The sequence below is a fragment of the Botrytis sinoallii genome (genome assembly GCF_014898435.1).
Source record: "Botrytis sinoallii strain Bc 23 chromosome Unknown BSIN_010, whole genome shotgun sequence".
Lineage (NCBI taxonomy): Eukaryota > Fungi > Ascomycota > Leotiomycetes > Helotiales > Sclerotiniaceae > Botrytis > Botrytis sinoallii.
The window spans coordinates 719,981-735,392 of record NW_024066037.1 but is presented as its reverse complement, the minus strand read 5'-3'; the positions used below and the strand labels follow the sequence as shown (position 1 = coordinate 735,392).

Here is a 15,412-nt window from a genome sequence, read left to right as displayed (position 1 = left end):
GGGGGTAAATTTCCAAGGTAATAGTTTCGTCACTTCTTGTAGCTAAGCTAGCAAGCTGCTGACTCCTACTCCTAGTATCAAGGTAATTTCGGTGATTGGATGGAAGGAAACCTAATTAGCCCAATTAAACTTGGTAGTTATTGTACATACCCAGCAGGTGTATATACTACCTAGGTAGGTGTATATATAATTCCGTATAATTTATATATAGTACTCCGGAGACTACCTAGCTCCTAGCTACTCTAGATCCAACCTCAGGAACTTGAGAGGGGCTTGACTTTGAAGGGGGAAAGTTTGAATGAATTTGGTTTAAACTCTCTACTACCTAGTACCTACTAGGGGCTATGGAGCCCGCCGAGCCCGTCCGGCCGTGACACCCCTATAACACATGCACTCGTGGGTAATGATTACGGGCATTAGAAGCATTTAGAAGCATTCGACATGGCACCAAATTACACCAAACTTACCCAAGGACTCGAAAGAGTACGACAAGCATTATCATTACCTCTTTGAGTTGATGTACTGAGCACTCGTATTGAGCTGCGTTTCTGGCCCATATATACCTGGGTACCAATCTAGCTTTACTCGTACCTACCTACCTACATAGTACTGTATACGAGTAGGTATAAAAAGCAAGCAAGGTAGGGGTGTAGATACGGGGTAAGAGGAGGCTCAGTCTTAGTCTTGAGTACTGTACGTGCTATGAGGCCATGAGGCTACGAGGTTCTCGCTTTGTCCTTTACGACGATCATCTGTCTCTCATGTACCTAGGTAGTTTGAGAAGTTGACAAGTAGGTATTATCATTGTCATCATTATTATATCTTCAATTTCTTACCCAATTCCCATGCAATACCATTCCCTTCTAAACGGCTGATTATGATCATTAATATTTCACGAATTCACTTGCGTCCAAAGTTCTCATACAACCTTACAATAATTTATTAATAGTCTAAAAAAAGTAAAGACGCCCTCAACCCACCACATGTGGAAAGAATGTTCCAGGTAAGTTCACTCTTTAAATATGGATCGCAACCTTGCAGATAAATTAGCTGACGAATTCAAAAGAGACTTAAAGCTCAAATAGATACTCGTATCGAAGAAGAAAAGGCACGATTGAACGCAACCAATCCCAATCTTCAAAGATCGGCTTCTACATCCTCAACTTCGAGACGGCCTGCCAACGAATCTCCTTCAAGAAAGCCACGAAAGCCACGGCCAAAGGATGATAATGAGATAGGTGGCAGAGATCCAGATCCGGCAGAGTTTGAATCGACTTTTGTAATCGAGGACGATTCTGAACCTTCAACTCGAATTGGGACAATGGCGGGAGATGCGAATAAGCTGTTGGACGGCAGTTCTCCTGCGACCAATGGCAGTGAAAAGACAACAAATGCCACTCCAAGAGCTTCTGCTGAGCTTTCCTCAATAGAAGTTGAGAAGAAGTTGCGAAAGCTGGAAAAGATTGAGGGTCAATATAAGAGTGTGTTTCATTCATATGGTTTCAGTCTACGATTATTAATGCCACATAATAGTTCTCCTCGATTCTTATCGAACTGCACATGCTCGTAATAAGTTTATTGAACCTTTCGAAAAAGTCCTCAAGGAATACACACCTATCGGCTCCATTCAAGAACCTGATTTGTTGGCTGGATATCTCAATGCACAGAAAGAAGAAGGCAGGTTGGTGAAGGAAGAACTTGCACGTGTAACTGCAGATCGCGATGATCAAAAAAAGAAGTACCTGGAGTCTGGAAAGAGAAATATTAGTCTTCGGGACGAGCTCGTATCGCTTCGAAACGCTTCTACTATTGGCGATAGTCCCACCACGGATTCCACAGAAACCCCAGAAAAGAATACCAAAGAGGAAGTTTTCTCGCGCGACGATGAACTACCAAAATTGCAATCGGAGATCAAAGCTAAGTCAGCAGAAATCGACGACTTGAAATCAAAATTATCTTCATCAGAAAAGGATCTTTCCGCTGCTAAAGCATTGGCTTCTGGGTTAACGGAGGATTTGGAAAAAGTAAAAGTTGAGTTGAATGATTCTATCAAGGAGGTCAAGAAGGCTACCGATCTTGCCCAGTCCCGCCAAGAACAACTAGATGTCAAGGAGGGAGAGAATAAAAAACTTAGTGAAAAGGTACAAACAACCGAGAAACAGCTTGCCGAAGCCAAGAAGTTTTCAGAGACTGAACAGAAAAAGTATTCGGAAAGTATAGACAAATTGCAAATCACTGAAAAACAGCTTGCCGAAGCCAAGAAGTCCTTGGAAACTCAAAAGGAAGAACATTCAGAAAGATTGAGGAAATTAAAATCTGCGGAAACCGAAAAAGCCAAACTTGAGGAGAACTTGGAAAAGCAAAAGAAGCTGAGCTCAGATAGTTATTCAGTTCTGCAATCGCAACTCAAAGAACAAACTTCCAAAGCAGAGAAAAAGTTCAAGTCTGAGTCGGATGCCCGTAAAGAAGCTGAAAATCAAATTAAGCTCCTCAATAATCAGATCAATCAACTTAATGAATTCAAGAAGAAAGAGTTAAAGTCTCAATCTGATATCCGAAAAGAGGCTGAACAACAGAAGAAGGACCTCGATGCTCAAATTGAAGAGCTTACCAAATCAAGGGATCTCAAAACTAAGCGCGTTGAAGAGCTTGAGAATGAGATCGAAGTTATCAAATCCAACGAGGAGGCATCTCCAGCAAATGAAGAACCCCCTACATCCGAGCCGGCCACAGCCTCGACATCAGCACCTTCTGCATCCAGTAGGAAGAAGGCGAAGAAGAAGAGCAAGAAACCTGCCACTACCTCTGCTAACCAAGAACCCACTTCCGTCTCTGGGATGGCACCCGGTGTCGATGCTGGTTTCTTGCGAGCTGAAATCAGCCAACTCAAAACCCAGATTGCTGACAAGGATAAGCAAATAGAGAAATTACAAATTAAGCGCAAGACCGAGGATGATCTCAGGGAGGAGATTGAAGACCTTCAAGATAATTTGCTTCTAATTGGTCAAGAATGTGTAGTTGCTAAGGACAAAGTTAAGGAACTACAGGGAGAAAAATCTGACCTTGAGGAGAAAGCCAACAAGTTAGAGGCTGAGATACAGAGTCAAGAAAATGGGAAGACAGCTTCAGAAGAAACGGAAAAAGAGAAAACTGCTCTAAAAGAGCAGCTTGCCATAGTGGAGTCTAAGCTACAGGCCCAGGTTGATTCCAACGTGGAGGCCGAAGAAAAATTGACTAAGTTGCAAGAAGAGAAGGCTGCTCTTGAAGAAAAGGTTGGAAGATTAGAATCTGAAATCGAAACCCACAAGACAGCTTCAGCCAACCTGGAGTCTGAAATTGAAACTCACAAAGACGCTTCAGCCAAATTACAAGAAGAAAAGATTGCTTTTGAAGAAAAGATCGTCAGCTTAGGATCCGAAGTCGAAAGCCACAAAAACACTTTAGTCAAATTGGAGGAAGACCTCAAGAACAAAACATCCGAGTGTGAAGAGTTAGAGTCGAAGTTCAGTACGATGAAAAAGGATCTTGGTGCCTCTGAGCAATTGGCCACATCACGTTATAAGGAGATTACGGATTTGAAACAAATCCTAGAGAGTGCTCAACCCGAATTGAAGACTCTGCGCGTTGAGAATGCAACATTGAAGAGTACGAAGGACGAGCTGAACGCCCGTACCTCTGAACTGAGAAGATTAGAAGCACGCGAGAAGGATTTGAAGGGTGAACTTACTAGCTTCAAGAAGCAAGCATCTGAGAAAGACGATGAGATCCGATCTTTGAATGAGAAGGTTGTTCAAGAGACGAATGCCCGACTTCGAGCCGAGAATGAAGTTTCCACCGCACGTCGTGATCTACGGATGTCCGAGGCCGCAAAGGTTCAATTGGCAGCTTCAGGCGAGAAGGCTAGGGGAGAACTATCCAAGGTCCAAGAAGAAACCGGAAAGTTACGTACTCGTGTTCATGAACTCGAAGGACAAGTTTCAAAACTAGCTACTGAGAACAAAGAGCTTCGGGAGGTGGTCGAAATAAGAGGTTCTGAATACAAGAACGTGCAAGGAATGCTTGATAGCTTGAAAAGTCAAGAAGCGGAGCTGATTGCACAATTGAAGCAGAAGAGAGAGGAGGCAGAGAGTCTCGAAGAAGAGCTCGGGGACGCCCAAAGAAATCTAAACGACCGAGTTCGAGAGTGTGAGACTATTCGTAGGCTCATGGCTGTTGAGAAAGAGGAGAAAGGAAAAGCTGAAGCTAGGGTTCGCGAAATGAGAGAAGAACGTGATCGAGCAGAAGATGAAGCCAGTACCAATGCTCGTCGCAGATCTCGAGAAGTAGATGAACTCAAGACCAAGATCAGAGATTACGAAAGGGATATTAAACGAGCAACTGATGACCGAGATGAATTTGAGCAATCACAAAAGGAGCTCAAGAGACGCCGTGATGAATTTGAGAGTTTAGCCGAGAAGTCATCCCAGGAAGCTGAAGAGACACGCTTAGCAATGAGCGAACTCCAGAATACTTTAAACAGTACTGAAAAACAACTCCGTGTCGCCGAGAAACAGAAGGCGGATACTGGAAAGCTTCTCGAGGACGCAAATCAACGATATGAGAAACTCCAAAAAGAAGTCAAATTATTGCAGGCGAAAACATCCAGATTGAACGACGGTTCTTCGAGAACAAGTATGGATTCGGGAAGATCAAAGAGCCCGGCTAATGGCAGGAAAGATGCTGTTGTCGACCCACAGACAGACGTTAAATACACAAAGGCGGTTTTGTTGAGCTTTTTATTGGAGAAGAATAAAAAGATTCAGGAGAATTTGATCACGTCGATTCTGAAATCGTTATTCCAGTTGGACAAGTATGTTTGACCCTTTTTCTTGAATTTATCTATTTGGAATCAAGGGATAGTTTGCTAATGAATTGAATTGTAGAAAGGATCAGGAACAATGGATTGCGGCGATTGGGACTTGGAGGTGATGGATCTGATCTGATTTGATTGGTGGAAGGAAGGTAGTTTGGTTTTCGTTATGACTCGAGAGGTGGTGGTATTTTTTAAATGAAGATTTGTATATTAGAGGGGTTTTGGGGAAGTAGGGTTGCGTGGGATTCAGGACTGGGGTTGGTTAGAGGGTGGTGAGGATGGATAGAGATAGAGGTGGGAGAATATTTTTGATTGGGGAGATGAGGAGAGGTGAGATTAGAGAGGTTGAGATGAATATCCAGAATAGGATGTTCTTGAATGATTATGAGTATAGAAAGGAAGGAATCAATGTTATATATCATTGTGTAGGTGGGTGTAGTGCCGAGTATTCATAGTATTTCTAGAAACACTATGCGTATACAGATTATACAAATTACACAAATACATTTCCATCATACTAATACTTGAATACTCAACCAATCTACCTACTCCACATTCCTCCACTCCTCTCTCGCCTTAAACCCAAACATCTTCACCGCCGCTTCCAAACTCTTCTCAATCGTCGCACTCCCATATTCCCTCATCTCCTCTTCGTATATTTTGATTCCATCTTTCACACCCCTTTCCTCAAGCAACCGCACGAGATTCCCCGCATCGCGCAACGCGGTTACGCAGCCTGATGCGCCGGTGGGAGGCATGGCGTGTGCGGCGTCGCCGAGGAGGGTGATGGTGGGGATGGTGGGCCAGGTGGGGAGGGGAGAGGGATGAGTGGAGATGGGGAGGAGGGAGGTTTGAGAGGGGGATTGGTGGGGTGAAGAGGGGGTGGAGGGAGGGGTGGAAAGTGGGAGGTTAGGGATTGGGAGAGCGGGTGGGGAGGGAGGGGGGTGGGGAGGCGAGCGAGATCGGATTCTTGGGTTGAGGTTACCCAGTAAGATGTAAGGGTGGGGGAGGGCGATGGGGAGGGGAGGGGAGGAGGCGGTGGGGAGTTTGAAAGTGATGGGTTCGAGGAGGGTGGTGGAAGGGATGGGGCCGTGGGGATCGCGGATTATGGACATGCTTTTGAGCATTTCGGGTGGGAATTTGTCTGTGAGTTCGGTGGAGAGAGGAGTTTTGCCATAGATGATACGACCGCCTGTGTCGAGGGGAATGTGGGATGGGAGGAATTGTTTCCTAACGCGGGAGTGAACGCCATCGGCGCCGATGAGGAGAGTACCGGTTGCGGAGGTGGTGTCCGAAAAGGTGATAGTTATGGAGTCGCTGTTGTTTGTCGTGTAATGGGAGAATTCTTTTCCGAAGGAAACGTGATTTTCCAATCCTGTCAGGAGAACATCGCGGAAGACGCGACGATCAACTGTACGAGCATTTCGAAACATGGGAGGGGGTCCTTTGCCAAATTGTTGGGGTTGAGGAGGGAGGATTTCGCCCGTCAGAGGATCTGCTTGGGAGCCGGGCCCTAGACGCATTTCGGCGCAGGTGTCTTCAAATAATTGATAGATGTCATCGGGTAGACATTGTTGGAGGGCATCAGTTCCCTCGGAATGAATCCGGATCCGATAGCCTTGCAATCTGTAATCTGATGCTTGGTCTCGCTCGTAGACGTGGAAATCTATGCCGGCTTTTTTGAGACCTTGAGCTAGACAGAGACCGCCGAGGCCGGCTCCTGCTATTAGGACTTTGGGTTGTGACATTCTTGAGTTGGTATGTTCGATGGAGGAGGTACTTGCGATGCAATTTAACGTGTTGCCAGTTTAACACTGCAAAAGACAATGATGACGATAACGACAGCGATAATTCAAAGTTGAATTGAAATTATGATAAAAGTTGAGAAGTCGAGGAAGCTGATGTTGAAAGTATTTGTACTCTCCCTATATCCATACATCAAGGTAGAACTATTCCTCAAATAGACATCTCTGTTGCCTGCTGCACATCTGTTAAATCCGTATTGTGACAATAACAAATCGGTGCCGTCGACATAAAGTCGGTCCCGTTTTAATACACGGAACCGATCTAGCTTGTGCATAGAAAGGGATTGCAGGGACAATGACACCGAGATGAAGTGAGCTTGGATCAGATGGTGCTTGAAGACATCAAGATATCAGTAGCTTATGTCCGGCCGAGAAATCACCGTGGATATAAGCTGTTTGGGTGTATGATTGGGTTGTGATACTTGTTGCTCGAAAGACTTGGGCATATATAAACTGTTATAAACCTCTCACATTCAACTGACTTGAGTTACTGGAGAAGTTCTAATTATTCAGATCATCTTTGGGTCATGAGTGACTTTCACATGTCAGGTGCACCTTGTCCGTGTGTCTTGGAATCAATTTGGACGATTTTGATTTCGAATGGCCACACTCATGGTATTTCTAACCACCTAAAACCCATTTGGAAATCAATCACCAAATCGGCCAAAGAACACGGATATCCTCATTAGGAAGAGATGACATAGGTATTGTGAAATTTTCAGGTCACGCCTAGATAATAAAAAGTCTGTGGTGTACTTTCCTACCTAATAACATCTTATCAAATGAGATGATGCGATGCGATGCGGCAAAAGCTGTAGTCCACGCTTTCCAGCACGTTTTTGCATTCTGGACTGCACATGGAAGAGGTGGTTGCTTTTGTGGTCATGCTTTTTCTTTGCTTTTTCGACATTTTTTTCAGCACAGGGCTGGCTGGGCTGGGTATGTCTTGGATTGCCCCTCTTCGGATGTGAGATTGAGGGGCAAGGCTTTGATTTTAGGATTTTAGGATTTTAGGATCCATCATCGGAAGGGGTGATGGAGAGATGGATATCTTTCTGTTATTGTGTGGCGGTTTATTCGAGGAATGAAGATGTCAAATAATTGATGGATGGGAAAGGATTGGGAAGGATTCCGGGATCGGTGAGGTTACTGGTGTGGCTTGTAAATTGATGGAGAAATGGAACAGGGATGCTATGCAGAGACAGCATCGATGGCGGGCTACCTTTATGAGGGTAGAGGTTTCGATGTGTTTGATGGGTATACTGGATGTTAATAGATATGGGGATTCAAGTGAAAGGGTTGAGCAGAGATGGAATGAGGAGATGAATTATTTTGATCGACTTGGACGAGCGATGAATGAGTGTTGCCCAGGTGAGTGTTGAATGTACGAAGGGGGAGTGAGGGGTACATTCTCGCTAGTACGAATGGAAGTGCTGTGTAGCATTCCAATTTGAAGTCTTTGGTTCTTCGTTTTTATATTGAGTCTTGAAATTTGTAGAGAGAATTAGATATTAGTAACTCTATTTGAAATGAAATGTATACAAGCATTAATATCCAGGCACGAAGAAAGGTATCATCTATTGCAGGTAGTAAGTAGATAGATCGACATCTCCATTGATATTTTATTTACGCTTTTACCCCTCCTCCCCTTCTCCCCTCTAAGATGGCGTTCCCGAAGCCCCTTTAGTCTGAAGAGATTAAGTTGTTGAATTGCCGCCCCCCATACTTTCTTTGGGTTTGGAGGGAATGCCCAGGTGATTCTAGGTACTCCTAGGTAGGTAACTCGATGATATCAGAATTTATCCAAGTCTCCATTCGTGTTCAACAATCTAGATTCGATTGTAGTTGAAATCTAGACACTTTACAGGTTTTGAACATTGCAGGTGGTATTCGATCTTTTGAGCACAATAGCCAGGCATTAGATAGAATTTATGATTTTAACATAATTTAGCAAATTCGATTCATCATCACATCATCACATCATCCATGAAAATCATCTAACTGGGGGCTCCAGCCTTTCAATCTTTCTATCCTTTCCTCTTCCATCCTCTCCCATCCCCTCCTATCCATGATCTATCTCAACCCATCTCTTATCCATCCATACCTACTACATTCAATACACGGCGAAAAACTACTACACCGTATGATAGATATCCTTTCTCTCCTTTCATTCAGCCTTCTTCTCAATAATCCTCTGCAGCTTGATCCATTCAATTGATGTAATGCTCCATAATTGATTCACCGAAATCTTGATGTGTACCAGGCGGTATATGGATTTTGAATAGATTGAAATGGGATATTAATGATTGATGGATTCTTGATTCTTGTTATTGTTCTTGTTCTTGTTCATGTTCTTGTTCTTGTTCTTGTAACAGACATTTATTATTTTTCTCTTTACTTGGCTATATTTCAATTCCTTCCGATATCTTGATACCTTCCCCCTCTCATCTTATACCCCCCTTATATGTTAGTTATCATTAGGAACTTTTACCATATATATTTCTATATACTTATTAAACCCCAGATAAAATACCTAGATTGTGTTACATTATTCTTTGACCATTATCGATTCTTACCTACCTCCCTGTCTATCTACCTATTACTCTATAATTAATCACATCAATCCAATAGGAGGCATAGGTGATATTATATATTACCTACATTACCTACATTACCATCTAGAAAGATCAATCTGAGATTTAGATTAAAAACCACCTCTAACCAACCATCTTTCAATTTTGGCTAGAGAGGCAAAGATTCGAGAAAATCAATTCATCAAAACCATCTGGACTGGCTGGACTGGCTGGACTGGCTGGGCACCCAAATCGCCTAAGAAAAGAATATACATACTGTGGGAACATACCCAGTCGCTACCTGCCTACCTACTACGTACAGTACAAACACATGGATGGATAGACAGGCTCGACAGGACAGGAAACGACTTAACTTTATTTAATTTTTGGGTCGAAGCGGCCCCCTCCTATCAATTCGTCATAATTTGGCGGGAAGCAAAGCAAGCAAGCAAGTATAAGCAAGTAAGCAAGCAAGTTAAAATTTGACTATCCACTCACTGGAACTCCTCCTCCTCCTCTTGATTACTCGAGTATCAATTTACGACTACTTGATATTACTACTATTTTACTACTATTACTACTATTGATACTATTACTACTATTACTGCCACCACCATCAACTCCCATCTCCATCTCCACCTCCACCTCCACCTCCTCCACCACCTGTAAATAAAATATTCAAGACCTTTTTGGAAAATATTACCCAGTACCGGCCTGCTAGCTAGGTACATATATGGCAAACAGTTTACACCTGCCCGCCTGTCTATCTACCTGCCTGTCTACTATCTAGTACCTACCTACCTATCTACCTATCTATCTATTACTAGTTATCTATACCTATACCTACCTATCACTACTACAACAACTACTACTCCGACTACATCTATTCCTACACCTCTTCAATCGATTCCATTAACTTCTTCACCTCCTACTACTTTCTCCTCCCTCCTCCCTCCTCCCTCCTCCCTCCTCCCTCCTCCCTCTGACCTACCACCCACCTCCACTTCCAAATCCACTCAGAAACAACTCCACCAACCAGACTAAATACCACTACCAATACCAATACCCTTTGACTATCTATCATCCACACCCATTCTCCCTCCGAATCCTTTCCCTTTCTCCATCAACAAAACCAGTCAATCAATCAATCACTCACTCACTCACTCAATCCACTGCAAAACAATTCACCAATACACTACTACCCTCCAAATTCCACCCCAATTTCACACTAACCCACCATCGAACCACCACCACCAACCCACAACCGAATAATGAACGGCGATCGGATAAAGGCGTCTGCAATTGCTAAAGCGAAAGAATCGATAACTAAAAATTCAAATGCGCATGCTATGAAAAAAAGAAAGAAAGACTCATTGAAGCCAATCATCACAACCGAGCAAGACTCTGAATCTTCCAAAATGGCTTCTGCTCAAGCCCGTGCAGGGTAAGTCACCAAAAATGTCCCACTTTCTGACCTTCCAACCCTCCTTCTGTGTTTAAGGTGCAGCGCCTCAAAATATAAACCACCCTCCCCTCCAACAAGGTCGCGCAAAAATGCTGCTGCACTCTACTTAGTTTCATTCACGATGATGAGTTCAATGCTTCAAAACTTGCTGACTAGAATCGATGATGGAAATAGATCCGCTTCAGGAACAAATCGCGATCCGTCATCCTCTTCCTCGAGAGAAGACGCTGCAGAAACGACGGCAGACGAAGAAGACTCTGAAGATTACTGCAAAGGAGGTTATCACCCCGTACAAGTCGGTGAAAACTTCAAAGATGGCAAATACACCGTGGTTCGAAAGTTAGGATGGGGTCATTTCTCAACAGTATGGCTTTCCAAAGACAACGTCACTCAGAAACATGTTGCTTTGAAGGTTGTACGATCTGCAGCGCATTACACGGAAACGGCCATAGACGAAATCAAATTACTCAATAAAATCGTGGGTGCTAAGCCAGATCATCCAGGTCGAAAGCATGTGGTTAGTTTGTTGGACTCTTTTGAACACAAGGGTCCAAATGGCACACATGTCTGCATGGTCTTCGAGGTTCTGGGAGAGAATCTGTTGGGGTTGATCAAAAGATGGAACCACCGCGGAATTCCCATGCCTCTGGTTAAACAAATTACAAAACAGGTTCTGTTGGGTCTGGATTATCTACATAGGGAGTGCGGCATTATACATACAGATTTGAAGCCCGAGAACGTCCTGATAGAAATCGGAGATGTGGAACAGATTGTGAAAACATTCGTCAAGGAGGATACGAGTAAGGACAAGGAAGATAATAGAAATGGTCGAAGGAGACGGCGAACTCTCATTACTGGAAGTCAACCTTTACCAAGTCCGTTGAATGCCAGCTTCAACCACGCAGATTTGATGAGGTTTCCTGGCAGTAATCCAGGTTCCCATGGAAGTATAAATGAAATGCTCAATAATAGTAAATATACTCCATCGGAAATCCCTGGCAATGGACAGCAATCTAATGGTTGGTGCAATAGGTCGTTCGAACAATTCTTCACCTCAAAAAGAAAAGGCAGATGAGGAGAATCACGGGACAAGAGAAAAGACTGCGTAAGTAGTTACCTTCATGTCATCATATACCGCCCCTAACTTGATTCTAGCGATATCCTCACAGATAAGGTCTCGGGCATATCACTCGACAAAAACTCGGGCGAAAAGAAGAAGGCAGAGGATGCAAATCAATTCGATATCATATCAGTCAAAATTGCCGATTTGGGAAATGCTTGCTGGACTGGACATCACTTCACAAATGATATTCAAACAAGGCAATATCGATCACCAGAAGTTATACTGGGCTCCAAATGGGGTGCTTCTACAGATGTTTGGAGTATGGCTGCTATGGTATGTTGATGCACTTGCCCTTTCCCAACACTATAGCTGATTTTTACAATCATTAGGTCTTCGAACTTATCACTGGTGATTATCTTTTCGATCCTCAATCCGGGACCAAATATGGCAAAGATGACGATCACATTGCTCAAATAATCGAACTCCTTGGACCCTTCCCCAAATCCCTTTGTTTATCTGGCAAATGGTCACAAGAAATATTTAACCGAAAGGGCGAACTGCGAAATATCCACCGATTACGACATTGGGCCTTACCGGATGTCTTGAAAGAAAAGTACCATTTTAAAGAAGATGAAGCGAAGAGAATTGCGGAATTCTTAACTCCCATGTTGGAGTTGACACCGGAGAAGAGGGCAAATGCTGGAGGAATGGCAGGTGCACCGTGGTTGGAAGATACAGCCGGTATGAAAGGGGTGAAGATTGAAGGCTTGGAAGTAGGGAGCAAGGGCGAAGGAATTGAGGGGTGGGCATATGAAGTCAGGAAGAGATAAGAACTCGCGAGGTTCGAGAATGATAGAGTGTAGGAATTCCTTTCTCATGAAACTCAGGCGCAGATGATTGGGGTGGGTTGGGTGATGGGTCATCTGTTGGTGGTCATCTTATGGGATTGGATTCGCGCAATTAAAGTCTAGGGTGGATGGGATGGATGGGGCGGTGCCATTTGTCATGCATGTAGTATGGTATCACGAACCACGACTTTTTTTTCTTCTTCACATATTGGTTTGAATGAGTCGTGAGATGAGATATGAGATGAGATGAGATGGTGGAGGTGGAGGTGGAAAACGACAATGGAAATGAGATGGGATGGGATGGGGATAGGATGCTATGGATGAATGTCTGTATGTACGTATGGATGAATGGTATGGACTGGACTGGGAAAGGAGGAATGAATGAATGAATGGATGGATTCTTGGGAGGAGGATAGGTAAAGGGAAAATTTATATGATGTGAAGGAGATATTTATCGTGTCTTGATATTAAATACGCTCTTGATAAGTGATGATGATTAATTTGAGAGTGGTGAGTGGTGTGGAGGATGTTTTAGCTTATGGGGTGTTGGGATAGGTTGGTAGGTAGTAGGTAGGTAGTAGATAGGTAGAAAATATACAGGACGATTTTTAGATGGTTGTATATATATGTATTGGATGAATATGTTTGATCTGGATGCGGATGCGGATGGGATGGGGTTATTTGGATGTGTGAGTTTGTTAGTGTGTATGTGTGCTTTACGATATGTAACATGTAATATGTAATGGGTGATTTGGAATTTGATTCGAACAGTAGGGAGTAGGGAGTAGGGAGTAGGGAGTAGGTAGGCTGGCTGGCTGGATGTTTTCTTCTTTTGTTGTTTCGTGCTTGGTGTTATGTGTAGTATACGCATATATACACATACACCTACACCTACACATACATATATACATATACATATACAAACACACACATATATAATATAAAGTACGCTAGCATATAAAATGAAATAACAAGCTAGCATTGCACTTCCTTCACAACTCCTAACTCCTTGACTCCTGTGCTGGCTAATATTGTGGTATCTAGGTAGGACGATATAAAGAACCTGCTTCGTGCATTCCCACCCACCCATCCACCCATCCATGTATTCTGGTCTCTTTCCTCTCCTATCCTTTCTTTTCCTTTCCCATCCAACCTGCCACCAAAATATCAAGAAACTATCCCAAGCCATGTTTGATCTCGCTACCCCTGATTACCCAAGTAAAACTCTATCCCAAATATCTCCTATCTCCCTTACTTGGACTTCTCCCCTTACTCCTCCCGCGATTCTTACTCGGACTCCTCTCGATGGTTTTAAATTCCATTTCTCGCTCCCGATTTCCAAAAGTGCTTCTCTGGAATAGAGCTCTTTGAGCAGTTCCTGCTCCGGTGGGCCAGGGTTCATAAGGACCGAAATGCGATTGAGGGGTTTGGGGGATGCCCCAGGGATTGGGTTGCCCGAAATAGTTGGGGTGTTGGGGGAGATGTTGCTGAGGGTGAGGTTGGGGTTCGGGGTGAAAGATGGGGGGTTTAGAACGGAACATTCCAAAGGCCATGTTGTTTACGGCGATGGAGAGGGTGAAGATTAGGGCGACGAAGATCTAGAGGTGGTTGTTAGTTTGCGGATAGAAGAGGAGGTAGGGGGTTGTAGGAGTGAACGTACCATGGCTTTATAGCTGATAGGCTGGATGAAACTATCCAAAATCTCTGCGAATGTTTTCGCACTGATTCTAGCTCTTCCGACAGCATTGGGATCCATAGACATACAGGCATCCCAGTTATTACAAACAGTTTCTAAAGCAGGTAGTCTCATGCTTGGTTCACATTTATTTTCTGTGTATTGTTTTGCGCAGTTGGCCATCTCGGATAGAACTTCCGCGGTGGCTTTTTGAGATGCTTGATCAACGTCGCTTCGGATTGTAGTCCAGAATGTGTAAACCCCAAACATTATTAGTCCGACGACGAAAGTGTTGAGCGTTAATTGAGCGTAGTAAGAGAGAATGTTTGGAAGATTGGGTCGCGACTCGATACCGGATAGGAAGGAGGAGAACCAGCCTGGTGTGTTGCCCGCTTGCCTTCCTTTGGTCGATCGACTATTTGGTCTTGAATCTCCTGATTCGCTCTCTGATTCCGAAGCCGATTCCTTCCTGTGATGTCGCACTATCCCCATCGTTTCATCTTCTCGTTCATCCCGATGCTGACGCTTTCGCTTTTTAGCTATAGGTTGACCTCCTAACTTCATTCTGCGCAAATCATTACGAGCGCCAGGACTGGTTCCTTTGTAGTTTGTGCCATATTTGCCAAATAGCGGTTTGCGTGAAGAAGCATTTGATGAGAAAGCCGTCATAGTTTTGCTGGAGGTTTTGGGTACTTCAGGTGTATCTTCTGCGTCGGCAGTCTCGCCGGGGGAAGATTCAATTCCCGAAGCTTCGGAGTATATATCTGAATTGTATGGTTTGCGGGGTGTTGTGAATGCTGGATTTCGAAATGCTGGAGCTGGTGTGGAGTTCTGTGCCAGAAAAGAATTGGTTGGTTTGGCAGAATCTAATTGCCTTATTAGTACACATGTTACTGTTTGTTCGATGGTACGAAAGTGAAGACACTCACTGTTATCAAGCTGCATAGCTTTGAATTGTAGAAACGGTGATTTTGGATCCATAGGGCCACCTTTCTCCTGCCATTCAAAGTCCATAGGACCTTCACCTGTCCTTCTAGAAGTGTTACTCCACATTGTATTTCTTTGCTCGTTGACAGCAAAATTTGGAGCTTAAACGTGAAGATATGGGGAAGTGAGGTGATACGGCATCTA

The 15,412-nt window shown here is 43.8% G+C and overlaps 4 protein-coding genes across 4 annotated transcripts; 2 read left to right on the top strand and 2 right to left on the bottom strand.

Annotated features, from left to right (window-relative positions):
• Positions 1 to 994: 994 nt before the first annotated feature.
• On the top strand, positions 995 to 4,968 carry EAF02_006362 (uncharacterized protein; the record flags this gene model as incomplete). Its single annotated transcript, XM_038902410.1, has 4 exons — positions 995 to 1,003; positions 1,067 to 1,481; positions 1,534 to 4,849; positions 4,923 to 4,968. 4 exons carry the CDS (start codon positions 995 to 997, stop codon positions 4,966 to 4,968), a joined length of 3,786 nt encoding a protein of 1,261 aa, XP_038757630.1.
• A 429-nt stretch (positions 4,969 to 5,397) lies between these two features.
• Positions 5,398 to 6,600, bottom strand: EAF02_006361 (uncharacterized protein; the record flags this gene model as incomplete). The annotated part of the gene is made up of 1 exon (XM_038902409.1): positions 5,398 to 6,600. The coding sequence occupies one exon, from the start codon at positions 6,598 to 6,600 to the stop codon at positions 5,398 to 5,400; it is 1,203 nt and encodes a 400-aa protein (XP_038757629.1).
• Positions 6,601 to 10,214: 3,614 nt separating this feature from the next.
• On the top strand, positions 10,215 to 13,327 carry EAF02_006360 (uncharacterized protein). Its single transcript, XM_038902408.1, has 5 exons — positions 10,215 to 10,674; positions 10,732 to 11,666; positions 11,728 to 11,800; positions 11,851 to 12,091; positions 12,148 to 13,327. The coding sequence occupies exons 1-5, from the start codon at positions 10,502 to 10,504 to the stop codon at positions 12,586 to 12,588; spliced, it is 1,863 nt and encodes a 620-aa protein (XP_038757628.1). The 5' UTR covers positions 10,215 to 10,501; the 3' UTR covers positions 12,589 to 13,327.
• Positions 13,328 to 13,832: 505 nt separating this feature from the next.
• EAF02_006359 (uncharacterized protein) lies at positions 13,833 to 15,334 on the bottom strand (the record flags this gene model as incomplete). The annotated part of the gene is made up of 3 exons (XM_038902407.1): positions 13,833 to 14,204; positions 14,267 to 15,147; positions 15,211 to 15,334. 3 exons carry the CDS (start codon positions 15,332 to 15,334, stop codon positions 13,833 to 13,835), a joined length of 1,377 nt encoding a protein of 458 aa, XP_038757627.1.
• Positions 15,335 to 15,412: the final 78 nt, after the last annotated feature.